The sequence below is a fragment of the Schistocerca gregaria genome, chromosome 1, assembly GCF_023897955.1.
Source record: "Schistocerca gregaria isolate iqSchGreg1 chromosome 1, iqSchGreg1.2, whole genome shotgun sequence".
Taxonomy (NCBI): domain Eukaryota; kingdom Metazoa; phylum Arthropoda; class Insecta; order Orthoptera; family Acrididae; genus Schistocerca; species Schistocerca gregaria.
The window spans coordinates 384,331,272-384,350,019 of record NC_064920.1 but is presented as its reverse complement, the minus strand read 5'-3'; the positions used below and the strand labels follow the sequence as shown (position 1 = coordinate 384,350,019).

General features: G+C 41.8%; 1 protein-coding gene across 9 annotated transcripts in view; it reads left to right on the top strand.

Annotated features, from left to right (window-relative positions):
• Positions 1-875, top strand: part of LOC126348631 (telomeric repeat-binding factor 2-interacting protein 1-like) — a 183,681-nt gene extending 182,806 nt beyond the window's left edge. For 6 of the 9 annotated variants that reach the window (XM_050002375.1, XM_050002374.1, XM_050002371.1 and 3 more), the window contains one exon: positions 289-875. In XM_050002375.1, the coding sequence (XP_049858332.1) occupies positions 289-346 (58 nt within the window). In that variant the 3' untranslated portion in view covers positions 347-875. The remainder of the gene's footprint in view (positions 1-288) is intronic. The other 3 variants (XM_050002376.1, XM_050002377.1, XM_050002378.1) reach the window with 1 other exon arrangement.
• The last annotated feature ends 17,873 nt before the right edge of the window (positions 876-18,748 follow it).

Below are 18,748 nucleotides of genomic sequence, written 5' to 3'. Positions count from 1 at the left end.
GTCACAAACTATTGTGGCCCAGTGACTTAACATTGTTGCTTGGGAAAATTAAGTCCATAAATGGCTTCTACTAAAGCTATGTCGTATTCTAATCTTTTCTGTGTACCTCTTACTACTCTGTGAATCACTTCTTGTAATTGGTGAGGAATGATGGATATTATATACAGTTACATCTCATCATGGTTTTTCCATTGATTTGACTTAGTTGATTTCTTGTTCTTCACCTGATTTTTCCTCCATAAACAACTATAATTACTAATTAAACTTTCTTTTTGAACGTATCTGCAGGTCAAAAGGATCACAACCAGTAGCAAAAAAAGTGAGCAAACATAGTCTGTTTGCGTGACCTACACTTACTGCGTACAACGTAATGACTTTCATTTTACATTTAAGAGAATAGGCAGAATTTGCCAGAGGAACCAAAATACATGTGGAGGTCAGGATAAAAACTGTTATATCCAGCTCATGTAAAAGTGCATTGTTAAAAATTGTAAAATTCCACTTGTGTATTATTATAGAGTTTTCAGATATATGTGGTACATTAGGAAGATTTGCTGATTTTTGTCTCCTTGCAATTTTAACATTGTTCTGAGCACATTTATGCTTCTTTAAATTTATTTAAGCTGTATTTATCTATTACTTAATTTTTTTAAAATTGTTATTTAAAATTGGTTCAAGTGTATTTATGCCTTTGTAAATTTCCTTTCAATGTAGTACACTGTTATTTGTTTACGATAATGAATGAAGTGTAATTATTGGATTGTTTCCTACCTCATTTTCAGATTTTTTTTTTTAAAGATAGCAATTGAAAGAAATTTTAATATTTCACTTTGATATTAATAAACTATATTTTTAATAAAAGAAAGTTTCTGGAATATAGTGTTCAGATGATTTTTTTGTGTGAGGAGACATCTTATTCCATTTCCTTCAGATTATGTGGTTTCAAGGCAAACCATTTTTGATTGCTTGTTTACACCATGGTGAACAGAGATTTTACATATTCAGGGGAAAAAGAAACACGCGAAGACAAAATTTGAGTAATAGTTGGGAATAACTGTCAAAGTTCCCTACAAAATAAAATAGTGCAGCCATTTGTCATGTCAAGCAGATGGCATCATCACAAATTGACCATGCATGTGGCAGGTATGTACTTATTCGAACAATTCATGATGGGAGGAACAATCCGTGGTATACTATAACTGTGAAGTGTCTTCTAAGAAACAGACACTACTGCATAGTAGGTGGAGTACAAAGCTTAGGGCTATAGATACGAAGATGCTGAATGAATGAAATATGTTTGGCTATCAAGAGGGCAATGCATGAAGCCTTCAGCAACCACTGTAGCAGAATACTATCGAAGGATCTCTCACAAAACCGGTCATGTGTAAGGGCTGTTAGTGGTACCAAAAGTAATTTCCAGGCACTCAGGAGTAAGACAGGAACTGGAACTGATGATAGCAAAGCAAAAGCATAAATGCAGAACTCCATGTTCAAATGTTCATTTACAAAGGATAATACTGGAGTATTACCCAATGTAATTTTTGTACCACTGCAAAAATGAGTGTTATGGGTAATACCATCAGCAGTGTTGAGAAACAGTTGTATTGCTAAATGTGAATAAAGCTCCAGGGCTCAATAGAATCCCTGAATTTGTAGCTGAATTAGCACTCCTTTAAGAATAACCTACTGTAGATCCCTCAGAGAAAAAACTGTATTCAGCAGTTGGAAGGAAGCACGGGTCACACGAGTCAACAGGAAGGGTATCAGAAGAGATCCACAAAACTGCTGTGCATTATCCTTGAAATCCATTTTTGTAGGATCTTAAAATATATTCTGAACTCAAACATGATGAGATATTTTGAACAAATTGAGCACTCTGTGCCAGTCAATATTTTTTTCTGAAAACAAGTCATGTGAAACTTGACCCCCACTTTTCTCATATGACATCCTGAAAGCTGTGGATCAAATCAGCCAGTTAGATGCAGTGTTTCATGATTTCTGAAAAGCATTCTACTCAGTATCGTGTCGATGCTTATTAATGAAAGTAAGATCGTTTGGGTTACCAAGCAAAATATGTGACTGGATTGAGGATTTCTTGGTAGGGAGGATGCAGCATGTTAATGTAGATGGAAAGTCATCAACAGATGTAGGAACACTATCAGGTGTGCCCCAGGGAAGTTAGTTGGGACCCAAACTGATTGTTCTGTATATTAATGATGTTGCAGACAGTATAATAGTAACCACACATTGTTTGCAGATGATGCAGTTATTTATAATGAAGTATTGTATAATAATAGCTGTATTAATATTCAAAACAAAGATTCCAAGATTGGGATTGGAATGACTCCTTACCCTCTCCCTTAAAACCCACATCCTTTCATCTTTCCTTCTCCTTCCCTCTTTCCTGACGAAGCAACTGCCGGTTGCGAAAGCTCAAAATTTTGTGTGTGTGTTTTTTTATTGTGCCTGTCTACCGGCACTTTCCCGCTTGGTAAATCTTGGAATCTTTGTTTTTAATATATTTTTCCCATGTGGAAGTTTCTTTCTATTTTATTTACATCATGTATTAATATTCAGTTGGATTTGATAAGGTTTCATAGTGGTGCACTGTTAAAATATTAGGGGAATGCAATCAGTCTACAAAGGAGATTGCCTCTAAAAACACTTGTGTAAACAGCCATAGAATATTGTTCAAGTGTGTGGGACCCATACCATATAGGACTAACAAGGAATGTTGAATGTACACAGAGAAAGGCAATGCGAATGGTCACAGGTTTGTTTGACCCATGGGGAAGTGTCGCAGAGACGCAGAAGAAACTTGGCCACTTGATGATAAACACACTACCGTGAGAAAGCCTAGTTACAAAGTTCCAAGAAGCACTTTAATTGAGTAATCTATGAATATATTACAATGCAGCGACAAGATTACACTAACTACAGTGTGCACAGAGACATTTCAAACAGGCATTCTTCCCACACACTATATGTGCAGAGTTGGAAGCTCTGTGCCATACCTGGTGTGATGTAATGGTGTCTGCTGGCAAACACCCAGCTACCACACGCTGTCCAAGGAATAACTCAAAGAAATAATACAATCCAAACCAAATATCTGCACTTCCACATAATATCATATGCATGAAAATATGCTCTTTATTTGAATCATACACTCTAACACATCGTTAATAAACAACACATTTACTGGCAGATTAAAACTGTGTGCCGGACCAAGACTCGAACTCAGGACCTTTGCCTTTCGCAGCAAGTGCTCTACCATCTGAGCTACCCAAGCACGACTCGCGACCACTCCTCATAGCTTCAATTCTGCTAGTACCTCATCACCTACCTCCCAAACTTCACAGAAGCTCTCCTGCAAACTTTGCAGAACCAGCACTCCTAGAAGAAAGGATATTGCGGAGACATGGCTTTGCCACAGTCTGTGGGATGTTTCCAGAATGAAATTTTCACTCTGCAGTGGAGTGTGCGCTGATATGAAACTTCCTGGCAGATGAAAAGTGTGTGCCGCACCGAGACCAAACTCGGGACCTTTGCCTTTCGCAGGCAAGTGCTCTACTAACTGAGCTACCCAAGCACAACTCATGACCTGTCCTCACAGCTTCAATTCATCCAGTACCTCATCTCCTACCTTCCAAACTTCACAGAATCTCTCCTCCTGCAAACCTTGCAAAACTAGCACTTCTGGAAGAGCACTTTCCCGCGAAAGGCAAAGATCCCGAGTTCGAGTCTCAGGCCGGCACACAGTTTTAATCTGTCAGGAAGTTTCATATCAGCGCACACTCCACTACAGAGTGAAAATTTCATTCTGGAAACATCCCACAGGCTGTTAATCAGATAATATTCCTATATATCGGAATAATCTTTATATACAGGGTTAGCCTAAATGATTAATCGGGTTTCAATGCACTGTTTATTTACAAGTATATAATACATAAAGATGGGTAATAGATGACAAGATAGGTGTCTCCTAAGAGTCTTGATAAAATGATTACAAAATTAAAAAAGACAGATTAAATCAAAGAATGGGAAACCCAAGATGGAATGTAACATTTTATGAAATTGATGAAAGCCATGTTGGCTGAAGGCTCACTTTCAGACAGTCTTTTTGTTGTGCCTATCTGCGACTCAGCATCTCTGCTGATTGTCAGTGGCAACTATCCTTTTCATAATATTGAAAAGATGTGTTCTTTGGAAGTGCAGTGTTCCAGAGGGAAGAAAGAAGTTGATCTGGCATCCGATGTAGCCACAGAATTACAAGAGGGGTTGAGTGGTGGTATGCAAACATGCAGTGCACAGGGAATGACCCAAACATTTAGCACGCCTGTGAGCATGGTGCATAATATCCTGAGAAGAATTCTGGATTGCTATCCATACAACCTCAACCATGTTCAGAAGATGCTTCCTGCTGACCTACCAGCAATACAATTGTTCACTCTGAAATTTCTTGTTCACATGAAAGTGGAAAATTAATGGCCATCGAATGTTTTGGGTCAGACAAAGCCCACTTTCATTTCCGAGGACATGTCAGTATGCAGGATTGCAGAATATGGACAACACAAAATCCACATGCACATCAACCTGTACCACTTCATTCTGGAGCGGTAACTGTGTGATTCATGTTGACAGCATTTTTTATGGTAGGGTCATGTTTTTTCAAAGTGATGAGTCATACGGCTCCTGTTATGTGTACTGCCACTGGTAAATACTATGAGAATCTTTCACAGACCAATGTTATTCCAGCCATTGGAACAGTGTGGACATGTGGGTAGGATCATTTTTATGCAAGATAGCACTGCTCCACATGTTACACAGCCAGTTAAGCAGCTGCTGCAAAAGCATTTTGGAAATGCTAGAATTATCAGCCATCATTTCCATACAGCCTGGCCATCCAGATCGCCTGATCTTAATCTGTGTATTCTGGCTGTGAGGTTATCTGAAAGGAATTGTGTTCATTTATGGACCTAACTGAATTGAAGGCAAGCATTGCACAACACATTTTGAACATGACATGACAGATACCCTGATTTGTTGTGGAAAATGCTATTTCTTGATTTCAACTTGTAGAAAACAGGGCCACCATACTGAACATGTTTTGTGCCAGTCTCATGATAATTAGAAACTAGTGTCACTTTACTTTTATGCAGTTTTTGACCAAAAGACAATTAAAAACCAATGCTGTTTTGCTTTTTATGCTGTTTATGGCCTCAAGAAAATTGAAATAAAGCTTTCCAGTCCAAAATGGTATGACTTTGCTGTGGTGGACGGTCTTTCCTAACAAACAGTGCCACAACTGTTGACTGCCAAATTGGTGCAGTAATGCACATTGATCAGTATGGATAGTGCAATGTGCAACTCAAACCAAAGCCATCATATTGTGATTCACCTGTCATTTGTAGCTGATCCCATTTATGTGAAGATGCTTCTAGCACCATCTTATTGGTACCATTTTTATTAAATTATTCTCTTCTTTTTCTTTTCTCTTTCTTCCTGTATGACATCTCCCCCTGCATCCATTGTACACTGCTCAAATTTGACATCATTCTGAGCAGTGGTTCTCTATCTACAGCATTTTTAAACTGGAACTTTAAATTATGGACGCCCTGTATGTATTGTTGTGGCATATTTAAAATGCCTAATTACTTGAAGATGTGACTATATGACAAACAAGGATGAACACCACATGTTATTCTATATTATTCATACTGCTCCCTTTTGTGCAATCAATACTTCCTTTCTAAGTGATGGGCTACCTCAGAAAAATGATTACCTTGGACATTACTGAGTGTAAATATGCAAAATATGTCAGGAGATTGTTTCATTTGTTTCCAAGAGTTGCAATTATACTTATTTGTTTGAGCAGCTAAGCAATATGCCTCTTCCTGTTCAATTTGAGCAACATCCCAAAGAAGGACTTTTCTGATAGTTTCACATGGTTGTATGAAAAGTCCGTAAGATGTACTCTCTCTCTCTCTCTCTCTCTCTCTCTCTCTCTCTCTCTCTGTGTGTGTGTGTGTGTGTGTGTGTGTGTGTGTGTGTGTGTGTGTGTTATGAATCCAGTCTTGAGACTTTGCACCACAAGGTACAGTGGCAGGTTGAGTTGAAGATATTGCTTGTAGTTTATTGAATCAATTACAAGAAAAGGCATTTGAGTTTGCCTGGTACTCAATAGCCCTGGATGAATGTGCAGACATCTCTGATACTCCAAAGTCCTGTTGTTTTTGAGAGATGTTAACACAGATTTCAAGGTACTGAAGAACTAGTAGATCTTATTTGCTTACTTGGTACAAAAAGTAAAGATAGCTTTCAAGGGTTACAGTTAACTTACGATAAAAAGTATTACCTTTCTGTTTTTCATTTGAAATGTGTGACAGAAGATGGAGTCAGTAGTGAGTGGGGCAATTACGCAAGTTTCATTGGAAGACTGAAATCAGAAGTGAAGCCAGTGGTGTTGTCAAACCCTTGACAATACACTGAGTTCTTCAACAGGAAGCAATTTGTGCCAAGTCAGTGTTCTGTGGAATGAAGCCTGTAATTTCTGTAGTCAACTGCTTTCAGTGTCATCGACGCAAACACTGTCCATTGAAGTTTTGTCTAGAACAGGTAGACTCTCAGTCAAGTGATCTCCCATACCACATTGCAGTAAAGTGGTTAACCTGTGGTAAAATGTTGCCAAGCTCTTTTTCTTTGAGAACAGAGACTGAAATGTTCCGGAATGAGAATAACAATCCTTTGTAAGACCAGTCAGACAAAGAACGGCAATGAAAACTAACTTTCTTGACTTCTGTTGCCCTCCATTTGAAGGAAATGAATAAAACACATCAATGGGAGAACAATGTTATTTGGGACCTGCAGTATCTCAAAAGGATTGGTCACTGTGTGTGAATTTTCAGAGTATCTATTATGTGTCAGTTAAAGTCAGAGGTGCTGAACGCATGTATATCATGGCTGCAAAATTTCAGTAATTCCACGGCATTTTGCAACATAATGTATCAGTTAATACTAACTCTGCTCTAGGATTCTGGTCTAATAACTTGATGAGAAAGGATCTATTGTTGAAATACAGCCATGTTGTATATATGATTTGGATGATATAAATCTGCTGGTTGTATTGGTGAAAATTGCCATAAGAATATTATTTTTGTAGTAGTATTCCTATATTTGACTACATTATTGTCTCCAAGATTTGCCATGTTGATGGTGAAGTACAAAAGAGCCAGCAGTCTTTATAGAAAGTATTTCAGTTACAACTCACAAGAATAAAAGTAACAGTTGCTAACCATTAGCTTGGGAAACTTGTACACCCATTGCAGTCCCTAAGACACATCTGCAAGTGCAGACACAATAAAATGAAAAATAATAATATAGGGTCTTGCACATAAAGGAAAGAAATGGTTTTCTATGATGCGACAAACTAACACCTTTACACACATGTTAAAATTTCAGATGGAAACGTATATTTTTTGAGCAAACCATCAGACAGAAAATTTTCTCACAGTTTGCCAATTGCCAGTCATTGAAGTATGAATATGGTTCAAATGTTCTATTCCTCTTTGCAATAGAATTCCTTGGTGATCATAAGCAAAGGTTATCTTCCTTGTTCACAGATTTAGATTCTTGTGAAGTGGAAGCTGTTCACACAGTGCTGCAAATGGTAATTATTGATCTGCAGGTGGCGACACTATAAAGAACAAGTTTAAAGAATGAAGCCTTGTTCTGTTTCACATGTTTCCTCCAAAAGGAAACTTCCCCTAAGATCAAAAAGCTCTGCACAAAGTTCATTTCTCTCTCTCTCTCTCTCTCTCTCTCTCTCTCTCTCTGTGTGTGTGTGTGTGTGTGTGTGTGTGTGTGTGTGTGTGTGTGTGTGTGTGTTTGAACAAACAGTTTCTTTGTTAAAATTAACAAAATCTAAATACAGAAGTAAATACAGCAGGCTAAGAGCCATAGTTTGAAAAAATGTTGGTTTCAAAAGACAAATTTCATGTCTCCCACTAAGAGTAATTAAGTGTGCGTGACGTTTTCTCTGAATAATGTTTGTGTTAAAAGACAATAAATTTTGTTACAATTTTCTTCTTTAATTTCTGAGAAAATCTGATATCCTGTCCCACTGAGGTTTGAAACTTGATATGTGGCCCTCATGGTCTAATAATTTGGAGACCCCTGTTGTAGAGTGCCTTCACAGGCTGCCATATAGTGTGCACACATAGCCTTGAGGCAAGTTTTTTACACTTGGTGAGATTATCTTTCTTTCTTTTTTTCCATGTATCTCTTATCTATGGATGTCATGTACTGGTGAACAAGCGATGCTTTGAAATCCAATGAATCATTCAGTGTAGCCCTGTATATTCATTTAATAATATCCTTGCTTCATTATTGAAGCTTAAAGAATACCAGTGTAACTAGATCCTACTTTGAGGTATCTGTCACAACTAACCTATCAAAATCTTTTACTTATTATAACAATGTAGTCTGTTGGCCTTTCACCACCATGTATGTCATCCCATTAATTAATCATTTAAAAAAAAAAAAAAAAAATGTTAGGTGCATTATAAATGCTAAGATGTTAAAATATCTCATCCAGAAGCTAGTATTGCTACAGCTCTGGCAATCATGTGGAAACAGGTTTGACCATACAAACAAAAGAAGGGTTCACACAGTAGAACTATTAAATATGGAAACAGGGAGGATGCATTGATACCCCAATAGAGGAAATAAAAAGGGAATGGTAAAAGTAGTAATGTTAAATCTAAGAAACATGAAGTCAGACCTCATAAAGACGAATACCTTTCCCACCCCCGACCCACAATCCCTCCATAGTGGAAATATTTCACTGACAGGCCAGAGGACAAAGAACTGAAAATTGGTTCTAACAACTTATTACAGAAAGCCTATGGAGAGCGTGCAATGAAAATAAATCCTGTCCCAGTCTCAGTGTCCGTCTCTTTGTACTGTCTCTTGATTTCCTCCTGCCCTGCCTTGCTATCCATCTCCTTTAGCCCCCATCTCCCTATCCATCTCCTTCTGCTCCCTCTCTCTAACCTACTCCTCCTTCCCTCTCTATGTACCCCTCCTGCCTCACCTCTCTCTTGTCTATCCCCTCCTGCCCCCTCTCTCTGTCCAACCTCTCCAGTCCCACATCTCTCTGCACACCTGCTCCTGTCGCATCTCCCTGCCCATCCCCTCCTGCTCCCTCTTTCCCCATCCATCTGCTCCTGCTCCCTCTCTCTGTTCATCCCCTTCTCTATCCATCTCAACCTACCACCTAACCTTAACATTCTGCATATGTAGCCATGGCCAAAAAGTTGGTGAAGCAGGCCAATAGTTGTCCCCCACAGCACACCTGTCAAACAGGGAAGCATGCATTTCAAGTGCTGGAAAACCATTTCTTACTATGATATGCAGGCTGCTCTGCAAAGCATATCGATAAGACAGGATGAAACTATTCCAACCCACCTGTTGTGATGACAGCCTATATGGCAGGTACCGAAAACACGTTCTTTCCTGTTGCTCCACTCCTATTAGAGTTAGGAGATTATAACTTCCGTAGTGCTGATACTCTTGAAGTTTACTGGTGTGTGTCTGTTTTGATACATTCAGTCAAAGAGTTTGGGAGAAGATGCCAGACATACACACGTATATACAGTCTGCTATGTACAGCATATTAACTGTTGCTTCAGCTGCATATGCATTTGACACATATATTGACCTCACCACCTTCCACCCCTCTTTGTGTCCACCACTTCCCTCTTGTCCGTCCACCTCATCTACCCGCCTTTATCTGTCTGTTGCCTCCTCCCCACTTTCTCTAGCTCTCCATCTCCTCCTCGTCCTCTTTTTGTCCATTTCCTCCACACCCTATCTCTGGCCAATCTCCCACCCCCTCTGTCTGACCATATCCTCCTCACATCCTCCTTTTCCACCTGCCCACCACCCCTCTACACATTCCATCTTGTTGCCTCCTTCCCACTTTCTCTAGCTCATATTGCGCACATCTTCTCATCCTCCCCCCTTTCTATGTCCACCACAGTCTCCCCCCAACTCTCAGTACACCTGCTCCACACAGATCTATCCACCAGCATCTCTATTTGACCATCGCCTCTTCCACAGCACTCTCCATCCATGTCCCCCAGCCTTCATGTGTCTTTCCAGCTCCTTCTGTCTTCCTTTTCATATCCATCTCCCTCCTGCCAACTCTCACTATCTACCTCCTCCATCACACCTTCCTCTGTCCATCCCTTCCAGTCCCTCTGCCCCTATCCATCCCTACCTACCCTGTCTCCATGTACATTCTCTCCTCTAATCATCGGAAACTTACCTCAGCCATGCTGATCAGCACATGCAGCTTCTGCAAAATTATCGATAAAACAGGTCAATACTACTCTTACAACATGGCTGTAATGCATGGCAGCCTAGATGTCAGGGGCCTAAAAACGTTTTTCCTGTGACCTACAGTGAGCCATGCAAAGGAGGTCGATAAGAAAGTCCGATACTGCTCATACACAACATGCCTGTCATTCAGGACACCCTAAACATCAGGTATGCAAAAACAACTAATCTCCGCCCTTGTGGAAGCAAAACACTAAGACAAAAGAAAACAAATGCAAAGCTCCACAAAGGAATTACCCAAATGGAGCGGAAGTCGGTCGATATAATGTAAGTGTACAGGCAAACAAATATTTAAAATTTCAGAAAAATTGGAGTATTTATTCAAGAGAAAGAGCTTCACAAACTGAGCAAGTAAATTTCGTGGTGGTTCATCTCTGATCCCTGTGTAAGCAACTTTTCGGCTTACCATTGATTGATAGAGTTGTTGGATGTCATCCTGAGCAGCAATATTGTGCCAAATTCTATCCAATTAGTGTGTTAGAATGTCAAAATCCTACACTGGTTGGGGGGCCCTGTCCATAATTCTCCAAATATTCTCAATTGGGGAGAGATCTGCCGACCCTGCTGATCGAGACAGGGTATGGCAAGCACGAATACAAGGACAAGAGAGTCTCACCATGTACAGGCAGGCATTATCTTGCTGAAATGTAAGTCCAGGATGGCTTGCTATGAAGGGCAACAAAATGGGGCACAGAATATTGTCGATGTACGATTGTGCTGAAAGGGTACAGCAAATGATAGCCAAAGGGGTCTGCTATGAAAAAAATGGCACCCCAGACCATATCTCCTGGTTGTTGGGCCATATGGTGGGCGACAGTCAGATTGGTATTCGACCGCTGTCTGGGACGTCTCTAAATATGTCTTAGGCCTGGAATCTCATTGGGGTAAAATTATCTTCAGTGATGAGTTCCGCACCAAACTGAGCCCTGATGACCTGTGAATACATGGCTGAAGAGGCCCAGGGCAGGTGGGATATCAACCTCAATGTCACCCACAGTACAGTCCAACAACCAGGAATGATGGCCTTGGGTGTCATTTCTTTTCATAGCATGACCCCTTTGGTTGTCATCTGTTGCACATGGCAGTACAGTGATATGAGGAAGATATTCTACATCCCATTTTGATTCCCTTCAAGCCAAGACATCCTGGGCTTATATTTCAGCAACATAATGCTGGCCCTCATACAGTAAGAGTTTCTACTGCTTGTCTTTGTGCTTTCCAAACCCTGCCTTGTCCAGTAAGCTCTCTCTCTAGTCAAGAATGTCTGGAGAATTAAGGGCAGGGCCCTCCAACCAGCACGGGATTTTGACGCTCTAACGCACTAAATGGACAGAATTTGGCATAATATCCCTCAGGAGGACATCCAACAACTCTATTAATGAATGCCAAGCCAAATAACAGCTTGCACAAGGGTCAGAGGTGGACCTTTGTGTTACTGACTTGCTCAATTGTAAAGCTCTTTCTTTTCAGTAAATCAACCAATTTTTCTGAAACTGTAATCATTCGTTTATCTGCACATGTACATCACATCTATCAGTTTCCATGTCATTTGAATAATTCCTTAATGATGCATCGTGTCTTTGTCTTACAGTGTAGTCGGCTGTAACTCCCATAGTGACACTGCACCTGTCCATCTCATTCTCCCCCTCTATGTCAGTGTGACCTCTCATTGCCTCTTCTCTCTCCATCTCCTCCTCCTCCTCCTCCTCCTCCTCCATGTGTCCATCTCCTCGTTCCCTCTCTCTCTCTGTCCAACTACAGCAGGACCCATGTGTCTTACCATTTCCGTTTCCTCCTGCTCCGCTTTCCAACTTTCTCCCCATTCCCACCTTTCTCTGTCCATATCTACTGCCTTCCCACTCTGGCAACCTTCTCCTGCTCAACCTCTGTCCTTACCCTTTCCCACCTACCACCTCTCTGTCCATCCCATCCTCTACATCTACATTTATACTCTGCAAACCACACTGAGGTGCATGGCAGAGAGTACATCCCACTGTACCAGTTATTAGAGTTCCTTCTAATTCCATTGGCGTATGGAGCATGGGAAGAATGATTTTTTGAATGCCTCTGAGTGTGCAGTAATTATTCTAATGTTATCCTCACGATCCCTATGTGAGCGATATGTAAGAGAGTGCAGTATATTGCAAGAACCATCATTTAAAGCCAGTTATTGAAACGCTGTCAATAGACAATCTCAGGATAGTTTACATCTGTCTACAAGGTTCGTCCATTTCAGTTCCTTCAGCATCTCTGTGACACACTCCCACAGATCAAACAAACCTGTGACCATTTGTGCTGCCCTTCTCTGTATACGTTCAACATCACTTGTCAGATCTAATTGTATGGGTCCTGCAGTAGTGAGTAATTTTCTAGAACCAGTCACATGAATGATTTATAAACAATCTCCTTTGTAGACTGATTGTGATTCCCAAATATTCTACCAATAAACTGAAACCTACCACTTACTTTATCCATGACTGAGCCTATGTGATCATTCCATTTCATATGGTCTACAAATTGTTAGACCCAGGTATTTGGGAAAATCAGCCAAATCCAACAATGACTCATAGATATTATAGTCATAGGATAATACGTTTTACAATTCTGAACATTTAAAGTAAGTTGCCAATTTTTGCAATTCTTTGAAATATTATGGAGACCTGACTGAATATTTACACAATTTCTTTCAGCGAGTACTTCATTATAGATAACTGCATCATCTACAAAAAAGGGCTGAGGTTTCTATTAGTGTTGCCTGCAGGGTAATTAATGTCCAACATGAACAGCAACGGTACCTGGGGCACACCTGAAGTTACTTCTAAATCTGACAATGACTTTCCTTCCACGATAATATGCGGCATCCTTCTTAACAAAAAGTCCCTAATACGAGGTGCATTCAAGTTCTAAGGCCTCCGATTTTTTTTCTCCGGACTGGAAAGAGAGAGAAACATGCGCATTGTTTTAAAATGAGGCTGTGTTCATTGTCAATATGTCCCAGAGATGGCAGCACCGTACGGCAGATGGAATTTTACCGCCAGTGGCGAGAATGAGAACTGTTTTAAATACTTAAAATGGCGACGTTTTCCTTACTTGAACAGCGTGCAATCATTCGCTTTCTGAATTTGCGTGGTGTGAAACCAATTGAAATACGTCGACAGTTGAAGGAGACATGTGATGATGGAGTTATGAATGTGTCAAAAGTGTGTTCGTGGGTGCAACAGTTTAATGAAGGCAGAACATTGTGTGACAACAAACCGAAACAACCTCGGGCTCGCACAAGCTGGTCTGACGACATGATCGAGAAAGTGGAGAGAATTGTTTTGGAGGATCGCCGAATGACTGTTGAACAGATCGCCTCCAGAGTTGGCATTTCTGTGGGTTCTGTGCACACAATCCTGCATGATGACCTGAAAATGCGAAAAGTGTCATCCAGGTGGGTGCCATGAATGCTGATGGACGACCACATGGCTGCCCGTGTGACATGTTTGCCAAGCAATGTTGACGCGCAATGACAGCATGAATGGGACTTTCTTTTCGTCGGTTGTGACAATGGATGAGACGTGGATGCCATTTTTCAATCCAGAAACAAAGCGCCAGTCAGCTCAATGGAAGCACACAGGTTCATCGCCACCAAAAAAATTTTGGGTAACCGCCAGTGCTGAAAAAATGATGGTGTCCATGTTCTGGGAGAGCGAGGGCATAATCCTTACCCATTGCATTCCAAAAGGCACTACGATAACAGGTGCATACTACGAAAATGTTTTGAAGAACAAATTCCTTCATGCACTGCAACAAAAACGTCCGGGAAGGGCTGCGCATGTCCTGTTTCATCAAGACATCACACCCGCACATCGAGCTAACGTTACCAACAGTTTCTTCATGATAACAACTTTTAAGTGATTCCTCATGCTCCCTACTCACCTGACCTGGCTCCTAGTGACTTTTGGCTTTTTCCAACAATGGAAGACACTCTTCGTGGCCGCACATTCACCAGCCGTGCTGCTATTGCTTCAGCGATTTTCCAATGGTCAAAACAGACTCCTGAAGAAGCCTTCGCCTCTGCCATGGCATCATGATGTCAACAAGGTGAAAAATGTGTACGTCTGCAGGGCGATTACGTCGAGAAGTAACGCCAGTTTCATCGATTTTGGGTGAGTAGTTAAGTAGACAAAAAATCAGAGGCCTTAGAACTTGAATGCACCAAGTACATCGCAAATTTCAGTCAGTGCCCCATATGATCGTACTTTTGACAACAAGCGTAGATGCGGTACTGAGTCAAATGCTTTTCAGGAATCAAGAACTACTGCATCTACCTGCCTCCCTTGAATCCAAAGCTTTCAATAAGTCATGTGGAAAAGTGTGAGTTGGGTTTCACATGACTGATGTTTTCTAAATCTGTGGCACTGAGGAGATCATTCTGTTCAAGGAACATCATTATGTTTGATTTCATAATATGTTCTAGGGTTCTACAACAAATCGATGTTAAGCCTATTAGACAGTAGTTTTGTAAAACACTTCTTCTACCCTCCTTTTAGATGGGTATGATCTGTGCTTTTTTCCAAGAACTGGACATGGCTTTTTGTTTGAGGGATCTATGACAGATTGCAGTTAAAAGAGGATTTAACTCAAGCTCAAATTCAGTATAGAATCTGATGGGGATTCCATCAGGCCCTGGAGCTTTAATCAGTTTTAATGATTTCAGCTGTTTCACAATGCTCTATCCATTTCAAATTTCTTCTTGCTACGCCAGTCCACCTGTGTAGACCCTGCGAGCCAATAAAGAAAATTGATATTGCCCTTACAACAAGCCTATATTATAGGGCAGACTGCACTTCAGCAGCTGCAACAAAGCTTTTACATCTGACCCATGTGCTGCTATGTGAAGCTGGTTGCTAAACAAGGCCGATACTACTTCAACATAACAAACCCATTGTGAAGGGCAACCTATGTGTTGTTGGGTGAAAAACAGTTTTCTGCCCATGATGGGTAGGCTTCCTCGCAAAGCAATTTCAGAAGGCAGACTGATGCTTGTTCCACACAATATATCTGTTGTGCAGAGCAGCCTACATTTCACAGCTAGGAAGACGTTTCTTACCCCTTGCAAAGCTGGATGATAAAGCAGCCCAGTATTACTTCTACACACCATACTTCTTGTGCAGTGCAGCCTATATCTTTGGGAATGAAAAAACACCTATCTGACCATACCTTCACTCCTATTGTGGCTTGGACGTTATAAACTATGCAGTGTTGATACTTGTGGATTTTGCTGTTTGTGTGCCAAATTTAGTTCAGATCTATCCACTGTCCAGGGGATTGGGAGGAGACCACAGAAATAAAATGCTTATACAGTCTGCTTTGTATACATATATCTACTAATCCTCCCTTCCTGTGACCACCTTTTCCTTCCTCGACCTGTCTGTGCTCCTCATCCTCAACCTCTATCTGTCTGTCTCCTCCTCCTCCTCCTCTCTCTCTCTCTCTCTCTCTCTCTCTCTCTCTCTCTCTCTCTCTCTCTCTCCATCTTCTCCTCCTACACTCCTTTTCTCTATCCTCCACCTTGTGTCTATGACTGCCCTGATCTACATCAGTCTTCTCCTCTATCTCTTCCTTTTGTAAGTGATCACTAACCTCTACACCTTCTATCTGCCATCTGAACATCAGAGGAATAAAACTTTTTTGCATGTATCGATGCTCCTATGGGAGCTAAGATGTTCTAACCCCATATTGCTGATTTTCATGTAGCATGTGTACCGTATTTGGTCTAAACTGACCGTGTGGTTTAGAAGAAGATACTGTGCATACACACATTCCATTTTGTTTATATACTAGCATTCTTGCAACTACTTCAATGGCAGGCACATCAGCACATATATTACAACATCCACCTCACTGAATCCCCCTCTTTCTAACCCACCTCCCTATCTGCTTCAGTCTCACATGTCTTTGTGTTTGTGTCTTCCCAATTACTATATTTGCCCCTTCAACTCCTTCTTCCCTCTCTATTTGCCCATCTCCCCTGCCCCTTCTCTATGACCATCTTCCTCACAATTCTTCTATCTGCATCCTCTTCCCACTCCCCTGTCTATCTCCTCCCACCCTTCCATGTGATGAACCCCTGCTCCCCATCCCCCTCTCTCTGCATGTACCCTGCTCACTCCCCTCTCTGTCGATTTCACCCTGTTGTCACTCTGTTCAACCCTCCTCTATCCATCTCAACCTGTCCCCGCCTTCCTCTTCATAAGTGTAGTCCCTGAAATACAGTTCAAAAAAGATGGCCAATACTACTCCCACTACATGTCTGCCATACAGGGTAGGCTGCACATCAGGGGCTTCAAAATCATTAATTGCCATGACATACAGACCACCATGCAAAACATGTCGATAAAACAGGCTGACACTGTCCAAAAACAACATGCCTGTCAAGCGAGGCAGCCTGCATGTCAAGGACTTGAAAACCATTTCTTGCCCCAGGTATGTTGGCTGCCCTGCAAAGCAGGTTGACTTAGCACTCCTGTACTGTTTCCCACACAAAATGAATGTTGTGCATGGTAGCCTACACTCCAAGGGCTGAAAACACACGTTTTGCCCATATCTCCACTGCCATTGGAGCTATGAGGTTATAAAACACATAATGCTGATATTTGTGATGCCTAATGTTTTTGTGCCAAATTTGGCTGAATATCAAGGGCCTTGGAAAAAATTCACACACACACACTGCTTCATATATAACAGATTAGCCTTTTCCCCACTGCTTCACCTGCATACACATTTGACATATATCATTGCAAACATCTCCTACTCACCCTCTCTGTGCCCACCTTTTCCTCAGAATCTCTCTGTCCAACTTTTCCACCCACTACTCTCTTTCTATCTTCTACCCCCACCCCTCCCCCACTCTCTCTGTCTCTTCATCTCCTTGTAATCCCTCTCTCTGTCCCTCACCACTGTCCCCTCTCTCTGTCCATCTACTCCTGCTCCATATCTCTCAGTCCATCTCATCCTCCTCCTCCTTCTTCCATCTGCCCGCTACTCATGCACACCTTTCAACTCTGCTTCTCCTCCTCTCCCTCTACCTGTACATGATGTCCTCCTCTCTCACTGTATCCATCTCCTTCTACCCTCTTTGCCCATATACTCGCCATCCCTCTCTATCTTCTTCTACCAACTTCTCACTATCTATGCTCTTCTTCCTACTCTCCCTATGCATCTCTTCCTCCCTCTTTGTCTTCTCTTTCCACCTGTCCCCTTTCTCTGTCCATCCCTTCCTGCACCTTCTACATATCTAATTCCCTCCTGTCATTACTCTATGTTCATCCTTCCATTGTCAATCTCATACTTCCTCAGCTATACATTTGCATGTGTAGCCCATGCAATACAGTTGAACAAAGCAGGCCAATACTGGTCCCAGAACACACCTGTCATGCAGTGCAAGCTATATGTCATAGGCTTGAAAATCATTTATTTGCCCTGACGAACAGACCGTCATGCATAGTAGGTCCATAAAGCAGTCTGACGTTACTCCATCACTTCATGCCTGTCATGCATGGCAGACATGGGTTTGACCTCCATATTCCCAAATTCTTCTGAAGAGTGAGCCAATTGGGGAAGGGTGCCTTACACGGAGCATTGTGTCCATCATGCATTGAGACCTTTAGCCAGCTTTCTCATCGTCACATTGCCGTCCCGCTCGTTCTCCATCTCTTGGGTGAGGATACATTCCTGGGTGCGATTACCACCATGCACTGTGCAGTGTTGCTTTTTGCGGAGACGACGACCATGGACTTACTTGCACCTAATATCCAGCACGGTAGCCAGTCCGTTGTTGTAGGCCCACCATGTACCCTGTTGTTTGTACCCCCCTGGCAACACAGGGATCGCTCTGGTGATGTCTGTGCCGTTAACTCCCCACATATACCAAGGAGTAGATGCCTATCTCCCTGGGGCATCGGGACTCCCAGCAATGGCCATCCTGCCAGGTGGCCCTTGCTGAGGATGAGTGGCGCCCGTGGGGGAGGCCCTTGGTCGGAGTGGGTGGCATCAAGGCGGATGATCTGCAATGAAGCGTGGTACATCATCACTTGCTGGTGGCCAGCCGCCAGAAGTCTCTAAGTGTTCTCGGGCTCAATTCAAGACTCAGAAATACGATCCCATATCATTCCCCTCCCTGACCACACCAATGGTGGAGTGTAAGGCTCAGGACGGCAGTGACACTTATTCGTTCCGGTTCCTAGATTGTACGAGAACTTATGGGGCGTCTCTCATGTCAACGAAGCCTCAGTTCTCCCTAGAGCATTTAGAAGACATGTTTGAGGAGGTGGAGGGCTTGTCAAAAATGTGCTCTGGGTCAATA